We start from the raw sequence: 20,729 nt of genomic DNA, 5'->3' as shown, positions 1-20,729 counted from the left end.
GTGGAGTCCTGACCACTGGATCACCAGGGAATTCCAAGGAACATGCATTTTTAACACCCATTTCTTACACATCAACAGAGATTATCATCAAATTAACACAGGACACATAGATCACTTCAGTGGATCCTTTGTTCCATATTATGTTTTACCAACCAAAGCATCTTGCCACAAAGAACCACAGTCAAGGCACAAAGGTAAGAGGAGAGTCTGGACAAAGTCCTGTTGAGGTGGTAGGAGCAGCTGAAATGCCCTCAATAAACTGCAGTTTCTTGTCCTAATCTTCTGTGAACCCCTGATTACCCAAGTAGCAGATAATCCAGTCATTTTAGTTTGGTTTGGCATGCATTGCTTTACCTTTTTTGACAACATATGTACCCTACAGGTTGTTTATTTTGGCCTAACATTAAAATGATTTACATTCTCTGATATGAGAAATGGCAAAAGGTGAAGGATGGCAACAAACAAAATCCGGCTCTTGTGAACACTAGTTCCAGGCCAGATGCACACAGGCCAAAGGAAATCGCCTATCTGGCCCTTCCCTATACATACCACCCTCTTCTACCCTGTCCCCAGGGTGAGGAAGACTCCGTTTTCTTTTTCCCTGTCTGGCTTGGACACCTTAGCCAGGTAACAAGGCTGACAACTTGGGAGTAGCTACTTAGTAGCATTCTTTAAGGCCAGGGCTTTGGATAGGAATACTTTTCTCTTTCCTCTAATACCTGACTCTCTCCTTTCCAAGTTCCCTTGGGAAAGCAGTGAAAGGGTAGATGTGTCTTGCAGGATCTCTTGCATCTTGCCTCTCCAGATGAGCAAGGTAACAGCTCGTGGAGATGAGCAACTACAAGGAGGTGGGCGATGAGCCATCTCTGCTGAAGGCCAAGGCAGGGACCTGGGTTCTCTTTCTTCCTACCCCCTCCTCCCCACATTCCTACCTCTGGCCAATCCTACTCATAATGGCAACCAAAGAAACCCTTCTCCCCTTCATTATTCTTTAGGAATGTGTTCATTTAGCCCCCTTTCCTGACCTTATTTCTAACCTTCTTGATGCCCAATCTCTGCCCTGAAAATAACTCCTCAACTTCTACACCCACGAGAGCAACTGTCATTCATCTTTATTTCAATTTAGAGGTACCAAGACCCCTGTGATCTTCCTAAAAAAACAAGACTGTTTTGGGTCAAAGAACCCCCTAAAAGGATGTACAGGGGGTTCTGTTTCCTCCTCTGGTTTGAGCAAGTCAGACCTTCCCACAGACTTGTTGTTTCTGGAAAAGCCTCTCCTTCCTTCCAACCCATCCTTGTGCAATAGAAAACCTGATGGACTTCAGAGGAGACTACCCCCTGGGAACCAGCTCTCCACCCTAACAGTGAGGAGGGAGACATTGCAGTGCTCTCGTCCCAGCCCAGTCCTAACTACTCCTCCCCATAAACCATTCTAGAAACCAAGGTGTTCTCCCAGATGGTTCAGGACTGGAACCAGGCAGACACGAAGACGTTCCAGCAGGTCACAGGAAGGAAGGCCCGTAGCTCTTGACCCTGCCTCACCCTGATTATTCCCACGCCCCTACCTGTCACTCCCAATCTGTTGGGGGCCTGATGGTAAGTGGTGCAGCATTCTTCCGACCAGCCCGGATGCCTGGGTAGAAGAGGGGCCAAAGTTTCTCAGTAAAAGTATCAGTGAAGGTGTAGATATGAGAGCGGTCTGTGACGTTGTAAAAAGACAGTGTACCGGCCTCATAGTCTAGGAATATGCCTACCCGCCTGGGTTTCACCTTGATGTGCAAAGGGGTAAAAGGTGTGGTAGTGGCTGCATACTTGTCCCCGTTCCACAGCCGCACCCGCCAGTAGCCAGTCTCAGGGAGTGGGGTCAGTTCGCCCTTTCGGCTCACAGAGTCCCGGCACACACCCACTGCCCAGTGGGTCTTGTCGCCCACCTCCACCTCCCAGTAATGTCGACCTGAGGTGAAACCCTCAGTAGCCAGGACACAAGGGTAGAAGGTGAAACGTTGTGGCGTATCAGGGAGATCCCGGAGTCTTGTCTCCACGAACTTGACGCTCTTACGATCTTCCGACAGGACTAGGTTAGGATGAGCAGTCTCAGGGTCCAGGGTCACATCCGCTGGCGGGAGAAGCCAGAGTGGGGAGCTAGATGAGGACGGGAATAGCTAAACGCCCCTGCCTCACTCTTCCAGCCTGCCTTTGCAGAGCCTGCTCCCTGAAAGCCCCCAGAACCCCGTGGTTTGCTTAACTTTCTCAATCCTTGGTGTCACCTAAGGGAGGGGAGGGGAGGGAACAATGGCTTCGTTTCTCATCCTGGCCCTAAAATAAACAGGTAATGATCTCTTGACTCTGCAAGGGCTGGTGGTTTAGGCTCCTGCCTGGTCCTCCCTCCATCCCCCCCGACATCATCATCCATCTCACTGTGTGGAGAAGCACAAGGCACAGTCCAATGGTAAGAAAAAATAAAAATGTTAAGAAGGGTACAGAGCCAGATAGCATTATAGTCTAGCGATACAGTGACCATGTGTCTGTTTCCCTGGACAGTCTGGATTATGACTATTTTCCAAGTAAGTATTAATAAGACTCCCTTTCACTCTCAAGAGGGGACCAGTTTCAGCAAATTATTTAACCTCTCTGGGTCCCTATTTAGAAAAGTATGGGACTAAGAGTAAACGACACCTGAGGCTTCTCACTTTGAGTTCTGTGACTCAGAGTGAGATTGAAAACCAGGTAAAGGAGTGGGTGTGAATATGGACATGAAAAGTGACAGAGGGGATAAGTGAAGTCCAGATAAAGTAGGACCTAAAGACTTTCTTCTCTCTGTCGATTCCCTCTGCTAGTTTCCTTTTGGGAACAACTCACCAATTAGCTGTTTAAGGATTTTCCTTAGTGCAAAGTACTGTCGGGGGAAATTGCTGAAGTTCTTTTCCAGCTCTATGGATACTGAAGTCACCTCCATGGTCTTCACCTTCTCACATCTAGGAGGGATGGGAAGATAGGGGAAGAAAGGGCAGGGTCAGGGGAAGCTCCAGCTTAGTGAGTATTAAGATGTTGTCATCTCTAGGGAGAAACTAAAATTCTCCATCCTCACACTTTCTCCTCCCTCAAGACAAGTTCTTGCTTATTGCTTTCTTTTGCCTATCTATGGAAAGCCATATGGTCCCCTAGACAAACCCTTATCTTAATAATCAGTCTTAGAACTTTCTGGAGGTACTGTTATATTTCATGCAAATAGATAACCACCTCCCCCCCGCCCCCAACCAGTTCCTCCTTCCATCTTGTTTGGACACAATTCCACCCATAGGCCCAGGTAGAATCTGGTTCTATTTCATTATCTTTGTATCTAGGAAGTCCTGATGCTCAGAGGGAAAAGGTAAGGGACTAGTACTCCCAGTGATTTGCTCTCTAACTGGCTTCATGGATGCAATAAACCTTCTCCCTTTTTCTACCCAGACACTGCATGACTTTCCCATCCTTATTCCCCCAACTCCTTATTGTAGCCCTACTCTTTAAGCCAAGACCTAACTCACTCAAAGAGATACAAGAATCACTTACTTTTCCAGGGTACTTTTGACATCCTAGAGGAAGGAGAAAAGAAAGCAATATTGGTCCTGGTAGTCAAGGGTCCTAAAGGCAAAAGGTTTCCCTCCTCCCAAAAGTTCTAGATCTATTAAATAGGCATAAGGCAAACTATGGGTCACAGTGCAAGGGGCCGAGCTCCAGAGGGATCTGAGTACATCTCTCCCAACCTAACCCCCACTTTCAACTCTCAGTCATCATGAAGCTTGGTAATTGATATCACTTCCAAATAGTTTCTTGTGTGCTTGTCTTTGTTCCTCAAGAACACTGGGACTCAATGCCAGGGACAGGGATTGTGTCTGCTCTTTACTCTGTCCCCCAAGTACCAACCACACACCTGTCTCCTTGAGGATCAGTACAGATAGTTCCAGACAGCTGGCATAGGAACGAATCACACTCTTCCGTTGTGGTTTGGTATCCCTTGTCTAGTATTGGTTAATAAATATTAATAACTGTGTGCCAATCCTGATTTGTGAATACTTGGGGTCCAGAAGACAAAGAAGACAAATCTCTGCCCCCCAAGGATTTCCCAGTTTAATGTGGAAGGCAGAACACACATACATGAAAGGACACGAGAGTAAATACCAAGCAATATATAACATGCAGATAAATGTACAACGAAGCCTCACTGATTCAAATGCTGGTAATGTGATCTCTAAGATAAGAAATATGTTTCCTGCAGCCTTGCTAAGACCATTCATTTGCTTAAGAAAACAGATTATTTCAAACATTTTAGAGGCACCATTTACATATCAAAAGCAATATATTACTTATACATTATTTCAAGTGTCCTTCAAACTATGCTTCTATTCTTTCTGTGCACTAGGTAAATCAAGTTCCAGGACTTAAAAGTAACGGTTGCTGCATTTACACAATTTTTAATGCATAGTTTTTTCACTAATTCAGACTAGACTGCCCTCCTCTCAAAAGAGTGAATTTTTTCTTTGGTACAAGTTAAGCACATAATTGTTGACAAGACATAAGAACACCAAAATGATCAGAAGGGGATGGGAGAAATCAGAGAAGGCTTTCTGTAGAGAAAGATCCTTTGAGCCTGTCTGGAAGAAAGAATTGGATTTAGAGAGGCAGAGCGGAGGAGTGAGCATTGCAGGCTGACAGAATGGCCTGTGCAAAGCTAGACTGCGCTTGGCCTGAGGGGCTATGCAGGGGCAAAGGTCGAACCTTAAGCATCTCGAAGCCCGACTGTAAGCACTTGCCCTCCACCTCAGCAGCCAAGTGGGCCAGGTCCCGGCGCTTGTCTCCAAGGTGAGCAGCATTTTCTCGGAGGCGCTGTAGAATGTCCTGTTCCTCCTCCTCTAGTCGTGAAAGTAACACCTGCTGCTCTTCATCCAGCCGCCGATGAAGCTCTTCAAATTCCTTTAGGATCTGCTGTCGACGACTCTCCACTAGTCTCTGAGAACAGAGGGTGGGTATTATGTTTAACAGGGCCAGTGGGGCATAAAGTGCCTTTCCCCACCCACCATGTGTATGAATTCACACAGACTTCCAGTGTCATTGGAAAGAGCTTAACAGGACACTCATGTTTCTCTCCACTGGAATTTCCCTTTGTAAAGAATGGCTCCATCCCTAACTAATAAGAACCTACTGTACAGCACAGGGAATTCTACTCAGTGCTCTGTAGTGACCTAAATGGGAAGGAAATCCAAAAAAGAGGGGATATATATATATATATATATATACGTACAGCTGATTCACTTTGCTGTACAGTAGAAATGAACAAAATATTCTACACTATACTCCAATAAAAATTTAAAAAAAAGAAAAGAAAAGAATGTCTCCATCCTCATTGTCACCCCTACTGATGATGGGATGAAGAACACTGGGGAGATAAAAAAATAAACCAATGTTAAAAAATTTATCTTCTTTATTAAATTAGCTTCTAAAAAAGCTACACTTCTATGTTTTAGTAAAAATATTCAAGACATAAGAACCCAATAATATGACATGTACTATTACAGATATCAGAGATACCTCTGCTATCGCCTACTCTAAAGTTCTAGTTAATGCAATCTGTCAAGAAAAGGAAAGTACTGGAAAGTCTGAGATTGTTATCATTTGTACATTGCAAGACATTTACTTGATAAAAACCAGAGAAGCAACTGGAAAAATATCAGAATCAACAAGATTTTAGTAACGGGTTGTTATAAATGTAGATTTCAAGGCTGAACCTGTTCAACAGTTTCAAGTCACTTCAGAGACTGACAGTTTACACCCCAGAAACAGGTTATAGAAGTTTGTGAGTAAATTATTTGCTTGAAATTTGAAACATGCTTTCTTTCAGTTAAACCTCTAACATTTCTGAAACTGGATAATATATGACTCGAACTCCAGCCATAACGCATTCTGAGAGTTATCAGCAGGCATATCCTCCCTTCTGCACCTCAACGGCAACAAGAAGTGATCTCCCCAAAGGATTCCCTAAGCATCACGTGTCTGATGGGGAGGAATCAGCCAAGAGGAAAGCAAAGTTAGAAGCAGAGACTGGGACTCTGGAAGAAGGAAGTGGATAGGGCCTGGAAGGCAGGGTTGAGGGTGAATAGAGAGTGGGGCTGCAAAGCCAGGTGGGCCTTACAAGCCTTGTGTTTCTGGATTTCAAGCTAGTTCCCAGCAGAGGCTGACTAGCTCCAGTTCTAGAGCTGCTTGCTGCTTCCCATTTCACTGCTGCCTCCTCAGGAGCATGTTGGAACAAAATATATTCTCACAACATTTACCATTAAGTAAAACACAGCCTTTTTTCCTGTGTGTCTGTGTGTTTAGGGGTGATGTATGGGTAGAATTTAGGTTCATAACTGTGGTAAAAAGAAAGCAAAGGGCTCTCGTATAATCTCATAATCCCTTCTCTTTTTTTCCCTCTATTTTGTAGGGCAGTGGTTCTTAATCAGGGTGTTACCTCCCTCTAGAAATGTTTTGGAAACAGGGGGCATTTTTGTTTGCATGATTGGGGGAGCTCCTGGGAAGGATGCTAACACTCCTCCAATGTGTGAAGATAACCCAGTAATATGAACTGCACCATTTTCTAATGTTCTGCTGGATATTAAAAAAATGGAGTCTTAGACTTGAATGCCACTTTATATACAAACACAGAGTAATTCTTATATGGTTTTAATATACCTGAATTTTTCAGGAATGGCTGAAAACTCCTTAAGACTGTATTTTGTTTTTCTTAGAACTTTACTGTAAGTTATTTATCATTTTGAAAAATTATGGCACCAACAGCTAAACTGCTAGTGGCATTCGAGTCAACATTACTACACAACTCCGTCAGTCTGAATTTGTATTTTTTGCATGTTGATATAGGTGCAAGGATAAAACTACACTGTAGTGTCTTTCAGGGTAGTCATGCCTAAATGTTTACATACCAGATTTTATTATAAATTACTTTTATGTTGTATTATATTACACTATATTTGGGCATGATAGTCTCTTTTAAAAATTATATGGATAGATCATTTTATCCATAATTTTCATTTCAGCATGATTAATTACAAATTATTTATTTCTAAAAGGGGCATTGGGTCTGGAGGTGGGGATGAGGGAGAGAGTTCAAAAGGTCACTGAAGGAATGCTGGTAGTTGGTGACAGTTTCCGAGACCATTAAAATGATAATATACATTAAAAAAAAAAAAACCACAGTTCTGTTCAAGCATTTAGCAGGTTTTTTTTTTTTTCTGTGGTACGCGGGCCTCTCACTGTTGTGGCCTCTCCCGCTGCAGAACACAGGCTCCGGACACACAGGCCCAGTGACCATGGCTCACGGGCCCAGCTGCTCCGCGGCATGTGGGATCTTCCCCGACCAGGGCACAAACCCATGTCCCCTGCATCGGCAGGTGGACTCTCAACCACTGCGCCACCAGGGAAGCCCTATTTAGCAGGTTTTTAAAATTTTTATTCCCCTCTCCATCCTTTACCTTTAAGAAGGTGATCAACAGGAAGAGGAAAGCTAATGACTGGGAATAAGCTTCATTTTCACATATTTTAAGTTCTTCAGGAGCCCTCCAAAAGGACAAATAACTTTTTTTTTTTAACGTTCACCTTTGCAATCAAAATTAGTTCAAATTTAAAAAAAATTCAAATGTTTGTTTGTTAAAATGTATAAAGGACTAAGGTAATAATACTTGCTTCCTGTTGAAATGTCATTGTTAAAAAAAAAAATAGTGTTTCTACTGATTTCAAACCTGTGTTTAATTTCTGGTGATCCCTAAATCTCAACTCCAAAAACTCATTATTTCTTCTGGAAGCCTTTAATGCAATCAAGTTTCTCTGCTGTCTTCTTAGGAATATGCAACTGTGCTTTTTGTGCCATGTCATTTATATTTTCTCTACTTGACTGTAAGCTCAAGGAGGGCAGGGACTGTGCTTTTGCTCATCATTGTTCCCCAGTGTCAAAGACAGGGTTTGGCCTATACTGGAAGCTTAGTAAATATTTACTGATTTCTGCAGAATTAGTATCTCTGATTTTGCACATACTGGCTATATGATCTTGGACTAGACACTTATCCAAGTTCTGTTTCCTACTGTGTAAACTGGGGATAACAATACTTACCTTACAGGGTATCTAAGTTCACTCTTGTCAAATATGACTTCCTGGACTCCCTTCTCCTTGTCTTGTACCTCCTCTATGTCCCACTTGGGCCAAGTATAGCCTGAACTCTTAGAACTTAAAACTGGGCAGGGCTTCCCTGGTGGTGCAGTGGTTGAGAGTCTGCCTGCCGATGCAGGGGACACGGGTTCGTGCCCCGGTCTGCGAAGATCCCACATGCCGCGGAGCGGCTGGGCCTGTGAGCCGTGGTCGCCAAGCCTGCGCGTCTGAAGCCTGTGCTCCGCAACGGGAGAGGCCACAGCAGTGAGAGGCCCACGTACCACAAAAAAAAACAAACCAAAAAACAAAAAAAAAAAACTGGGCAGACCTAATACAATCTTCTAAGTTTGGAATGTCATGGACACCTAAGGAATTAATGCACAGGATTCAATAAATACTAGGTATTATTACCACTATAATTAATACATGTTTCACTGTCCAACAGAAGAAATAAGGCAGATACCAAACTACCATGCTACAAATATGGTAATGCTATGGAAGAGATGTGAAACTGTATGAAAATTAAGAAAGCTAATTTCTAAAGGGTCAGGAAAGGCTACATAGGAAGTGGTTTTCATCTTAGGATGGACAGGATCCTATAGGTAGAGGATGAGGGGGGTAAGAACATTCTAGGAACCATTATCATCCAGCATACTTGAGCTTACTTGAATTAAGAGAATGTGGTCCTAATGTTGCTGGGAGGTTCTTCCGGGTGCTGTTGGGCAGCTCCTTCATCCTTCCTCCCCAGTGCACCTTCCACATTCTCCTTTCCTCAATCCCTCTAAGGATCTCTCAGCAGAGAGCCTCCTTCCCTGCTTTACAAAGAAAAGGAGGCCAAGGGGCATGAACTCCCTCAACTCGCCAGATATAAGATGTTCTGTCCTTCACTTCTTACATTCTTCTTCTCAATTCTTAATCCATGACAATTTAAGTACAATGTTTAATCACAGTCAAGCCTAATAAAATATCATTTTTTTTGAGAGAACAGCATTTTTCTAATAAACCAGAACTGGTAGATTAAATAATGTGTGGTTAATGTTCAGTTAATTGCCTGCAGAGCAGCCCAAATGGGATTGCCTGCCTTTACCTTGAGTTCCCCAGGCTTCTTCTCCTCAGAGGACTTGCAGCGGGTGATCTCCTGCAGCTTCCGCTCCAGGGGCTCCAGGCACTTCTGCAGTTTTTCCTGAGGGGTGAGAAGTGGGAGAATGGCATTTGGGGTTGGCTAGTACATCCTACGTTCAGAGGCTAACCCATTTGTTTTAAACCATTTGTTTGCTTCCTATCCATCTGTCTCTTGATCCAACTCCCTTCCTGGCCTGTCATTTGAGGTGTCAGCTTCCTACAGGTCCCTTCTCCTGCCACCAGCCTGTCTCCATCACCTCCCTTGCTCACCAAACCTTCCTTTCACTGAATCTCACTGTTCCACTGTCACCAACTCTCTGTCCTTCCCCAGCCCTATTAATTTTTTAACTCAAGGAACTGCTTGTTACTGTCAAAGTGACCTCCTGTACCCTGATATCCTTCTTTAAACTTGTTTTCCTATCCAATTCTAACCACTTGCCAATATAATAAAATCTTGATTACTTATTCTGCAAACTACCATAAAGTCTTATTTCCAAGATTTTATTAACATTATTAACACTTATTAATTACACAAAGTACTTGATAAAGTGCTAAGACATTAAAATCTCTAATTCCTATTACTCAAACATTTACCCTGTGTCCCAGCAGTAAGTTAAACCAGATGCCATATTATCCTTTATTGGGGGAAGATGCAAACAGACTGGCTCAGCTTAGCCTGGTGGGGATCATTCTAAAATGCTGATACCTGTTCCCAATACCAGTGGGTAAACAAGGGGTGTGCTGAGCAGGGGGACAGAATGAAGAAACCAGACCATTTTTCAGTTCTTAAGTTTGATCTTCTCCACATGGTTTCATTCATTTATGAAAAATATGATACATTCCAAGACCACACATGCTCAAATGTGTTACAAAAGTCAGACAGAATTTTTTTGGGTAGTCCTTACTGCTCTTCTTCATGCCTGAGGATAACTGATCAGATATACTGCGTGCCCCCGTGTACGTAGCTCTGAGGGGACTATAGAGTGAGGATCAGATACCGTCTTGCCCTCAGGAACTTACAATCCTCTACCCAGGGAGTCTTCCATCCTCTGTGCTCCTCCCTCCTGCCCTGCATTGGCATCATGTGTCTGGTTCCCTACCTTGTACTCCTGTGTGGCATCGTCCAGTGGCACGACGGTGTGGGCCCGGTGGGTGTGGGAAATTGCACATATCAAACACACAGCCTCCTGGTCCTCATAGCAGAAGAGGCTGAGGGCTTCATGGTGCTGGGGGCAGAGGCTCTCATCTCGGATCTTCCGCTTGACGGCCTGGAGCTGCTTGGCAATTTCCACCATGCTGCCCAGCTGTCGATTAGGTCGGAGACTGCGGTAGCGGGACGTCTTTCGACATACAGGACAAGGGAAGTCCCTCTCTAGGTCCTCCCACCAGCGAGTGATGCAAGCTTTGCAGAAGTTGTGCCCACACTCAATGATGACAGGCTCCTTCAGATACTCCAGGCACACAGAGCAACTTGCCTCCACCTGTAAGTTCTCCAGAGCTGCAGCTGTGGAGGCTGCAGAGGCCCCGGCCTCTAACAGGCTTGTCTCTGCCATTATTTAACTTGAGGTTAGGATGGGAGAAGAGAAAAAAAAGTCAGTTGGAGGTTTAGTTTATTTTGCATCCCTGGCCTGACAGTTACCCCCGTGTTAAATCCTAACTCCAGATTTAGCCCCATCATAGTATTTTACATCTTCTCTTCCATTACATCAACCTCTTTTGTTTCTCCATTTCTAAAACTTGTGACTCCCAGCCATCAATTTTTTCTCTTCAGCAAAATGACACACAACCCTCAATCTCTTGTCTTTTACCACTGCTTTCTCTTGCTAGAAACAGAGGCTTCCTTCAACTCTGGCTGAGTACTTCTCCTGATCCAGGTTCATTCCACTTGTATCTTAGAACCAATAGTTTCAGACCAATGTATTCCTAGTGTGACATCTTCTTCTAATAGATGAGAAAAGAGTATGGGAAAGCGAAGAGTGCCAAAGCATTAATTAAGATTTCTTAAATTGAGTATATTTTAAAGTTTAATATTACAGAAGAGTTTTACTACAATAGCCCATTGGAGCCTAAGCTTGATTCTCTGCCACTGTTCTCTCAGTCTTTCAAAGAGTAATAAATAGAATGAGTTAGGCAAGGGTGACAATCTCTTCTTTTCAGAAAGTTTGAAATTATTCTTCCTTTTATCAGGCTAGCCTAGAGAAAGTGTGCCCTTTTCTTGGAATGAAATTATTCATACAACTCATTTCTATTTGAGTGCATCTGGACATCTGGAACTGCTGAAAAGTGATAAATTCATGGCAACTAAAGAGTCTATTACTGAGCCCAGGGCAATAATTTTTTGAAGAGAGAGCTGACAAGTCTATTTTAAGTATTCAGCAGTGACTGGAGTCTTTTGAAATAGTTATCAATAACTAACTCCTTGGATGTACTGTACCTCCAACTAATAGGTTCTGGAGTGGCTGGGAATTAAGAGAGAGAAAAGTAAAGAGGCAATCAAAAACTTCTAATGAAGCCTCAAAAGAATTGAAAATGCATCTAAGAGATTTATAAAGTAGAAGGCTGGTCCTCTATTCCATCCTTAAAACATCACCACTTTTATCCATGAAATAGTTGATTTCTCCATCCCCTTAACCCCCCTCCCTAAGGGATCCAACAGAAGGAAATTTAGTAAGTCTATGTGTTGAGAGAGAAGTGGCCATGTAATGAGTTGGGTTAACAATGATTATTCCTGTATATGTTGACGGCACACGTGAAAAGTGTTTAATTTGGAGTAGGAACTGACAGCTTATTTGGACCTGAATTTCCTCCCTCAACCAGGAGAGAAGTTCAGTCAGATGATTTTTCTCTACCTCTGGGAATCCAACTTTGACGAGTAACCCTTCCCTTTCCCTAATCTTCTAGAAATTAGGTGGTCTCCTCACCCGGGATGAGTTGAACTGTATGCAGAGTTAGGGGGCAGAATGGATCTAGACTAGCAAAGAAGTAGTGTGGAAGAGAAATGGGGAAAGGTTAGGGAGGTATGGGGAGAGGACTTGGAGCTACAGCACTAGTTAAGCCTTCGGTGTCTCTGGGTTGGTCATTTTTCCCCCTCTATTCCTCGTGTCTCAGTAGAAGGGCAAACTTCAAAGCCGTCCTCATTTTGTTTCTACCACTGTCGGGGGTCCCACCTTGCAACCCTTTCCTGAGCGTGGTCCACAACTCGGTCCCACCCCCGTCTCCATCTTCTCCCGCCAGATCTGGCGCAGGGGGACTGGAGTGCGGGGAGAGGAAACGTCGTTGTTGGCAGGGAGGGAGGGATGCGTGTCCAGGTGAGGAGGAGGTGTGACGTGAAGGTGGGATGCCCGCCGCTATGACGCAGCCGAGAGCCGCGGTGACGGCGTAAGAGTTTCACCCGGGGAGGCGAGCGGCAGCGGGACGGGGGAACGGCGGGTAGCCAAGCAACGCCGGACGCGCTGACGTCGCCGGGGCGGCAAAACGTCCGCCCGGGCCCGAGGCGGGCGGAGGCAGCTGTGGTTACGTGCGGGGGGCCGGTGACGCAGTCGCGGGGCGCTAGGACGCGGCGTGCGGAGCCGGTCAGCAGGGGCAGGCCCCAAGGCCCCGGCGCGGCGGCGGGACAGCACCTACCTTCCCGGCTTCGGGTCCGGGAGTGCGGGGCGCAGAGCCGCCGGAGCGCTGCCTCCCTCCTTCCTCCTCCCCCCGCCCCCGCCCCGCAGCGCGACACACAATACTCGCCGGAAGCGGAAGCCGCGCCGAGAGGCTCGTGTCAGTGGAAGCCTGGGTGTCGGCGGGCGACCGCGGGAGGGCCTAGCGGCGCCTGCGGAACAAGGAGAAGGCGGGGGGCCGGAGGGGAGAACCAGCAGGAGGAGTGAAGGGCGAGAAGAGACCCGGAGGGGCAGGTGGCTGAAATGCGGTCGTCCAGGTGACCCGAGGAATCCTCTGGAGAAAGAGGGCCGCGCATGCGCGTGGCGGAGCGCTGAAGCCCATTGCCCACAGGGCGCCTACGGGCGCCGGGGCAGGCGGGCCCGTCCCGCCCAGGGTGTGGGCCCGGGCGCTGACCCGGCTCGGGCTGGTCCCGGTTGGGGCTGGGAGCCGCCGGGGGCGGGGCAAGGGCGGGTTGCGGACATTGATCTACACTGCTCCTCTCTCCAGGTTAGTCCCGGGAGAAGGTGGCTCGCCGAGTCGGCGGCCAATTACGTGGTGGACCTGCGGGTCTCAGCTGGCACGTCACTTCCGACAAGTTGAGTTTAAGCCTTTTAACATTAAAGGATTAGCTCAGTTTTCCCTGCCGTCGGCTTCGGATGCTTGGTCACCTTGTCCTTGCTAGGCGAGCTTTACGGAAATGATCTACTTCCTCCGATGGAGTGGGAGCCCCGAAAGAGCTGGTACTGTGACTCTGCTGCTCACCTTTGTGTCCTCAGCTCCTCGCTCGGTGCCCGACCGCAGCGAGCGCGCAGTGAGCACCCCTTCTGGGTGCGAGCCAATCCCGACTTTTTCCAGTTTTGTGGCTTTGGCTTGAGGTTCTCCGCAAGAGCAGATGGTGGTTTTGCGGCGGCTCCGGACTCCTGCGTTATAGCTTCCTTACTTTCCTCTCCTGTTGCTGGAAGCTTCGCAGCCTTGTGACTTTGGAGGACGAGGGCGAGATGATGAGGAAGAGTCGGTGGACAGAGGTGTGATGAGACTGGGAGGGAGGAGGTGCTGAGTTGAGTTGATGGAGCTGGGGAGGAGTGGATGCTGGGTAAAGGGGTGATGGGACTGGGGAGAAGTTGGGGCTGGGGAAAGGTGTGCCGCGGCTGGGCAGGAGTTAGTGCTAAGAGTAGACACTGCTGGTTGAAAACGCAGCTTGCCCCGCCTACTCTCTGGCAACACTTGGCATACAGAATGCTAACCGAAAGAAATGAACAAATTTTGGTGTACCCTTCGAGGTGAAATGGCCCAATGGCCCAACTTGTTCCTGTGTAAGTTGTGATGCTGTTTACAAACACTGTGCAGTATTTAACCTCTCATCCTGGGAGCCAGGAACTATTTATTTGCAGAAAATATCTCATGTGGGAAGTATAAAGATTTAGGGTCAGGCATGCTAAATACAGCTGGTCTGCTTTTTCTTCATTGTTCTTTAGTTTTTGTTCACTTTTTTTCAGTAGCAGTGATTTGAAGAGGATTAAGCTTGATAAAATTACATTTATTAACTTTTTTTTCCCTCATTGTTATTTGACCATTGGGAATTTTAGCAGCAGTACTCTTTCTAGTTCATGGACTGCCTCATTCTAAGGTAGGGTAGTTTGAAAGCCACAAATTGGGCGGTCAGCTTCTTTATCCTTACTTTATAGGGAGCGTGGTGAGGTTTGGTTCTGGTTATGATTTGTAACTTTTAAGGTGTTGGCTAGCACTTCATTCTGGCTTTCTGTTTGTAGGTGGCCAGGGGTGTGGTAATGTTAAGCAAATTTCCAGGAGGAAGTGCATTTCTGAGGAGTATGAAGAATGTGGTGGCCTGGAGACTAATAGATTATTAAGATGACTTTACGCTCAATATGGAAGGAAAGAGGGGAGAATGTCTAGGTAAAACTATAAAATTATGAAGGGCATGTACTATGTCATAGAACAGGGTTTGGCAAACCTTTCCTGTAAGGAGCCAAATAGGACATATTTTTGGCTTTGTTGCCCATACTCAATTCTGTCTTTGTAGTATGAAAATAGCGTTAGACTATAGTAAATGAGTGAGCGTTGCTGAAATTTGAATTTCATATAAATTCTTCACTTGCCTTGAAATTTTATTCTCCTTTTGATTTTACCCCCAATCATTTAAAAATGTAAACACATATTTTAGGTTGTGGGCTGTACAAGCACAGGTAGCAGACCATAGTTCGCTGACCCCTGACATAGAACAGTAATGAAGTACCCAGTATTTTTCAAGAGAGAATGCCTGGGAAAGTGGGTGAACACAATGCTATGATCTCTTATTTCCATCTGTCTATATGATAACACACAAAATAATAATAAAGGAAATTTGAAATCTTAACACAAATTTGTTATGACCTGTGAAACTTGGTTGGCTGAGATTTATGAATATACTAAGATACAAGTACATTTTTTAAACAAGGAAAGGTATTCGTTGTCTAAAATTAAACGAGATTGTAGTTCAGGAGAGGTGGAATAACACTGAATTGTGACGTTGATTTATATCAACAAGGGATTTCCAACATAGGAATATGCAAAAATGAGTAATAGTAATATGAAGGATAATTTAAAAAATTTAAATATACACTTTAATATTGTTTTTATATCAGTAAAAGATATATCTGATATATGTTTTATATCAGAAGATATCTTGGAACCACTGAGTCACATAGAGGAAAAGGATGTATTAGCAGTGCAGGTAGAAAACTGCTTGAGGTCAGATATGAGATATGGTAGATTGGGGAGGGAGAGGGTTCAACTGTCCAGACTTCCGAAATTCTTCCTCAGAAGAAGGCAAAGCATCTAATTTTCCCCCACCGTTTTTTTAAATTATAAAAAATTTAAACTACAGAAAGACGGTCGTCAGTCTTTTTACACTTTACACTGTGCTTTTTATACTTTATACTGGCTGTCTATTATCTTTCCAATTCAGTAACATTGGAATACCTTGTTCTTTTTCAAGTCTATATCACTGCTTCATTATGTAGGTGTATAATTTATTCAGCCATTTTGTTTAGAGAAAACATTTAGGGTTTTTCCAAGTCTTATTAAATAAAGGCTGTAGTGAACATTCTTGTACATATATCTTTTCCCCTCAGTTTTATTGTGATATAACTGACGTGTAACACTGTGTTAGTTCAGGGTGTACAACGTAATGATTTGATATATTTGCCCATATGTCTTTTTTGTTTTTTTTAACTTCTCAATAAGGAATGTGTCTTTTATTTTTTTTTGAATTTTATTTAATTTATTTTTTTAAACAGCAGGTTCTTATTAGTTATCCATTTTATACATATTAGTGTATACATGTTAATCCCAATCTCCCAGTTCATCCCACCACCACCACCCTGCCCCCCCACCACTCTCCCTCCTTGGTGTCCATACCTTTGTTCTCTACATCTGTGTCTATTTCTGCCTACAAACTGGTTCATCTGTACCATTTTTCTAGGTTCCACATATATGCGTTAATATACGGTATTTGTTTTTCTCTTTCTGACTTACTCACTCTGTATAACAGTCTCTACATCCATCTACTTCACTACAAATGACCCAATTTCGTTCCTTTTAATGGCTGAGTAATATTCCATTGTATATATGTACCACATCTTCTTTATCCATGTGACTGTAGATGGGCATTTAGGTTGCTTCCATGACCTGGCTATTGTAAATAGTGCTGCAATGAACATTGGGGTGCATGTGTCTTTTTGAGTTATGGTTTTCTCTTGAGTATATGCCCAGTAGTGGGATTGCTGGGTCATATGGTAGTTCTATTTTTAGTTTTTTAAGGAACCTCCATACTGTTCTCCATAGTGGCTGTATCAATTTACATTCCCACCAACAGTGCAAGGGGGTTCCCTTTTCTCCACACCCTCTCCAGCATTTGTTGCTTGTAGATTTTCTGATGATGCCAATTCTAACTGGTGTGAGATGATACCTCATTGTAGTTTTGACTTGCATTTCTCTAATAATTAGTGATGTTGAGCAGCTTTTCATGTGCTTCTTGGCCATCTGTATGTCTTCTTTGGAGAAATGTCTATTTAGGTCTTCTGCACATTTTTTGATTGGGTGTTTGGTTTTTTTTTACATTGAGCTGCATGAGCTGTTTATATATTTTGGAGATTAATCCTTTGTCCATTGATTCATTTGCAGATATTTTCTCTCATTCTGAGGGTTGTCCTTTCGTCTTGTTTGTAGTTTCCTTTGCTTTGCAAAAGCTTTTAAGTTTCATTAGGTCCCATTTGTCTATTTTTGTTTTTATTTCGATTACTCTAGGAGGTGGATCAAAAAAGATCTTGCTGTGATTTATGTCAGAGTGTTCTTTCTACGTTTTCCTCTAAGAGTTTTACAGTGTCCGGTCTTACATTTAGGTCTCTACTCCATTTTGAGTTTATTTTTGTGTATGGTGTTAGGGAGTATTCTAATTTCATTCTTTTACATGTAGCTGTCCAGTTTTCCCAGCACCACTTATTGAAGAGACTGTCTTTTCTCCATTATATATCCTTGCCTCCTTTGTCATAGGTTAGTTGACTACAGGTGCATGGGTTTATCTCTGGGCTTTCTATCCTGTTCCATTGATCTATATTTCTGTTTTTGTGCCAGTACCATATTGTCTTTTTTTCTTTTTCATTTTATTTATTTATTATTTTTGGCTTCGTTGGGTCTTCATTGCTGCACGCAGGCTTTCTTTAGTTGTGGCGAGCGGGGGCTACTCTTCTTTGCAGTGCGTGGGATTCTCATTGCAGTGGCCTCTCTTGTTGTGGAGCACGGGCTCTAGGTGTGCGGGCTTCAGTAGTTGTGGCTCATGGGCTCTAGAGCACAGGCTCAGTAGTTGTGGCACACGGGCTTAGTTGCTCTGTGGTATGTGGGACCTTCCCGGACCAGACCTCGAACCCGTGTCCCCTGCATTGGCAGGCGGATTCTTAACCACTGCGCCACGAGGGAAGCCCTATCATATTGTCTTGATTACTGTAGCTTTGTAGTATAGTCTGAAGTCAGGGAGTCTGATTCCTCCAGCTCCGTTTTTTTTCCCTCAAGACTGCTTTGGCTATTCGGGGTCTTTTGTGTCTCCATACAAATTTTAAGATTTTTTTTGTTCTAGTTCTGTAAAAAATGCCACTGGTAATTTGATAGGGATTGCATTGAATCTGTAGATTGCTTTGGGTAGTATAGTCATTTTCACGATATTGATTCTTCCAATCCAAGAACATGGTATATCTCTCCATCTGTTGGTATCATCTTTAATTTCTTTCATCAGTGTCTTATAGTTTTCTGCATACAGGTCTTTTGTCTCCCTAGGTAGGTTTATTCCTAGGTATTTTATTCTTTTTGTTGCAGTGGTAAATGGGAGTGTTTCCTTAATTTCTCTTTCAGATTTTTGATCATTAGTGTATAGGAATGCAAGAGATTTCTGTGCATTAATTTTGTATCCTGCAACTTTACCAAATTAATTGATTAGCTCTAGTAGTTTTCTGGTGGCATCATTAGGATTATCTATGTATAGTATCATGTCATCTGCAAACAGTGACAGTTTTCCTTTTTCTTTTCCAATTTGTATTCCTCTTATTTCTTTTTCTTCTCTGATTGCTGTGGCTAGGACTTCCAAAATATGTTGAATAATAGTGGCGAGAGTTGACATCCTCATCTTTTTCCTGATCTTAGAGGAAATGCCTTCAGTTTTTCACCATTGAGAATGATGTTTGCTATGGGTTTATCGTATATGGCCTTTATTACGTTGATGTAGGTTCCCTCTATGCCCACTTTCTGGAGAGTTTTTATCATAAAGGGTGTTGTGTTGAATTTTGTCAAAAGCTTTTTCTGCATCTATTGAGATGATCATATAGTTTTATTCTTCAATTTGTTAATATGGTGTATCACATTGATTAATTTGCATGTATTGAAGAATCCTTGCATCCCTGGGATAAATCCCACTTATTCATGGTGTATGATCCTTTTAATGTGTTGTTGGATTCTGTTTGCTAGTATTTTGTTGAGGATTTTTGCATCTATATTCATCAGTGATATTCGTCTGTAATTTTCTTTTTTTGTTGTATCTTTGTCTGGTTTTGGTATCAGGGTGATGGTGGCCTCATAGAATGAGTTTGGGAGTCTTTCTTCCTCTGCAATTTTTTGGAAGAGTTTGAGAAGGATGAATGTTAGCTCTTCTCTAAGTGTTTGATAGAATTCACATATGAAGCCATCTGGTCCTGGACTTTTGTTTGTTGGAAGATTTTTTTTTTTTTTTGGTGGTACGCGGGCCTCTCACTGTTGTGGCCTCTCCCGTTGCGGAGCACAGGCTCCGGACACGCAGGCTCAGCGCCCATGGCTCACGGGCCTAGCTGCTCCACGGCATGTGGGATCTTCCCGGACCAGGGCACAAACCCATGTCCCCTGCATCGGCAGGCGGACTCTCAACCACTGTGCCACCAGGGAAGCCCTGTTGGAAGATTTTTAATCACAGTTTCAATTTCCTTACTTGTGATTGGTCTGTTCATATTTTCTATTTCTTCATGGTTCAGTCTTGGAAGGTTATAACTTTCTAAGAATTTGTCCATTTCTTCCAGGTTGTCCATTTTATTGGCATAGAGTTGCTTGTAGTAGTCTCTTATGACACTTTCTATTTCTGCGGTGTCTGTTGCAACTTCTTCTTTTTCATTTCTAATTTTGTTGATTTGAGTCCTCTCCCTCCTTTTCTTGATGAGTCTGGCTAAAGGTTTATCAATTTTGTTTATCTTCTCAAAGAACCAGTTTTATTGATCTTTGCTATTGTTTTCTTTGTTTCTATTTCATTTATTTCTGTTCTGATCTTTATGATTTCTTTCCTTCTGCTAACTTTGGGTTTTGTTTGTTCTACTTTCTCTGGTTCTTTCAGGTGTAGGAACCTAAGATTGTTTATTTAAGATTTTTCTTGTTTCTTGAGGTAGGATTGTATTGCTATAAACTTCCCTCTTAGAACTGCTTTTGCTGCATCCCATAGGTTTTGGATCAACATGTTTTTGTTGTCATTTGTCTCTAGGTATTTTTTGATTTCCTCTTTGATTTCTTCAGTGATCTCTTGGTTATTTAGTAACACATTGTTTAGCCTCCATGTGCTTGTGTTTTTAATGTTTTTTTCCCTGTAATTGATTTCTAATACAATTAGAAATTGCTTGATATGATTTCAGTTTTCTTAAATTTACTGAGGCTTGGGCTTCCCTGGTGGCACAGTCGTTGAGAGTCCGCCTGCCGATGCAGGGGATGCGGGTTCATGCCCTGGTCCAGGAAGATCCCACATGCCACAGAGCAGCTGGACCAGTGAGCCATGGCTGCTGAGCCTGTGCTCCGCAATGGGAGAGGCCACAACAGTGAGTGGCCTGCGTACCGCAAAAAAAAAAAAAAAAAAAAAAAAATTTACTGAGGCTTGATTTGTGACCCAAGATGTGATCTGTCCTGGAGAAGGTTCCATGTGCACTTGAGAAGAAAGTGTAATCTGCCGTTTTTGGATGGAATGTCCCATAAATACTAATTAAATCTATCTGATCTATTGTGTCATTTAAAGCTTGTGTTTCCTTATAATTTTCTGTTTGGATGATCTGTCCATTGGTGTAAATGAGGTGTTAAAGGCCCCCACTATTACTGTGTTGCTGTTGATTCCCTCTTTTATAGCTGTTAGCAGTTGCCTTATGTATATATATATGTGTGTGTGTGTGTATACGTATATATATATGTGTGTATATATATATATATATATATATGTAATTGTTATACTTTCTTTTTGGAT

At 43.4% G+C, this 20,729-nt stretch overlaps 1 protein-coding gene and 1 long non-coding RNA gene across 7 annotated transcripts in view; one reads left to right on the top strand and one right to left on the bottom strand.

Moving 5' to 3' along the window:
- Nucleotides 1-111: 111 nt before the first annotated feature.
- TRIM39 (tripartite motif containing 39) lies at nucleotides 112-13,952 on the bottom strand. 3 transcript variants are annotated; one of them, XM_073810515.1, is made up of 8 exons: nucleotides 13,703-13,952; nucleotides 12,923-13,234; nucleotides 10,399-10,858; nucleotides 9,264-9,359; nucleotides 4,759-4,989; nucleotides 3,553-3,575; nucleotides 2,860-2,975; nucleotides 112-2,116 (listed from the first exon to the last, which is right to left on the bottom strand). In XM_073810515.1, exons 3-8 carry the CDS (start codon nucleotides 10,849-10,851, stop codon nucleotides 1,569-1,571), a joined length of 1,467 nt encoding a protein of 488 aa, XP_073666616.1. In that variant the 5' UTR covers nucleotides 10,852-10,858; nucleotides 12,923-13,234; nucleotides 13,703-13,952; the 3' UTR covers nucleotides 112-1,568. The 3 variants fall into 3 exon arrangements, with proteins under 3 accessions (XP_073666616.1, XP_073666617.1, XP_033719813.1); XM_073810516.1 differs by having other exon boundaries at nucleotides 12,923-13,112; nucleotides 13,703-13,795; XM_033863922.2 differs by lacking the exon at nucleotides 13,703-13,952 and having other exon boundaries at nucleotides 12,466-12,925.
- A 75-nt stretch (nucleotides 13,953-14,027) lies between these two features.
- The window catches only part of LOC141279716 (uncharacterized), a 33,995-nt gene continuing 27,293 nt past the window's right edge, over nucleotides 14,028-20,729 (top strand). For all 4 annotated transcript variants that reach the window (XR_012334394.1, XR_012334393.1, XR_012334395.1 and 1 more), the window contains exon 1: nucleotides 14,028-14,253. This is a non-coding gene — a long non-coding RNA (uncharacterized lncRNA). The remainder of the gene's footprint in view (nucleotides 14,254-20,729) is intronic.

Source organism: Tursiops truncatus, chromosome 10, assembly GCF_011762595.2.
Source record: "Tursiops truncatus isolate mTurTru1 chromosome 10, mTurTru1.mat.Y, whole genome shotgun sequence".
Taxonomy (NCBI): domain Eukaryota; kingdom Metazoa; phylum Chordata; class Mammalia; order Artiodactyla; family Delphinidae; genus Tursiops; species Tursiops truncatus.
This window is presented reverse-complemented; position numbering and strand designations above follow the sequence as displayed.

What these genes read in the sequence shown, in the direction of transcription:
- TRIM39 (XM_073810515.1), bottom strand. Translation starts at nt 10,851, where the DNA reads ATGGCAGAGACAAGCCTGTTAGAGGCCGGGGCCTCTGCAGCCTCCACA. An exon ending in AGAAGCCTGGGGAACTCAAG is followed by an intron (nt 4,990 to 9,263) that starts GTAAAGGCAGGC and finishes CTCTGTTCTCAG; the next exon opens with AGACTAGTGGAGAGTCGTCG. An exon ending in AATCCTTAAACAGCTAATTG is followed by an intron (nt 2,117 to 2,859) that starts GTGAGTTGTTCC and finishes TTCTCCCGCCAG; the next exon opens with CGGATGTGACCCTGGACCCT.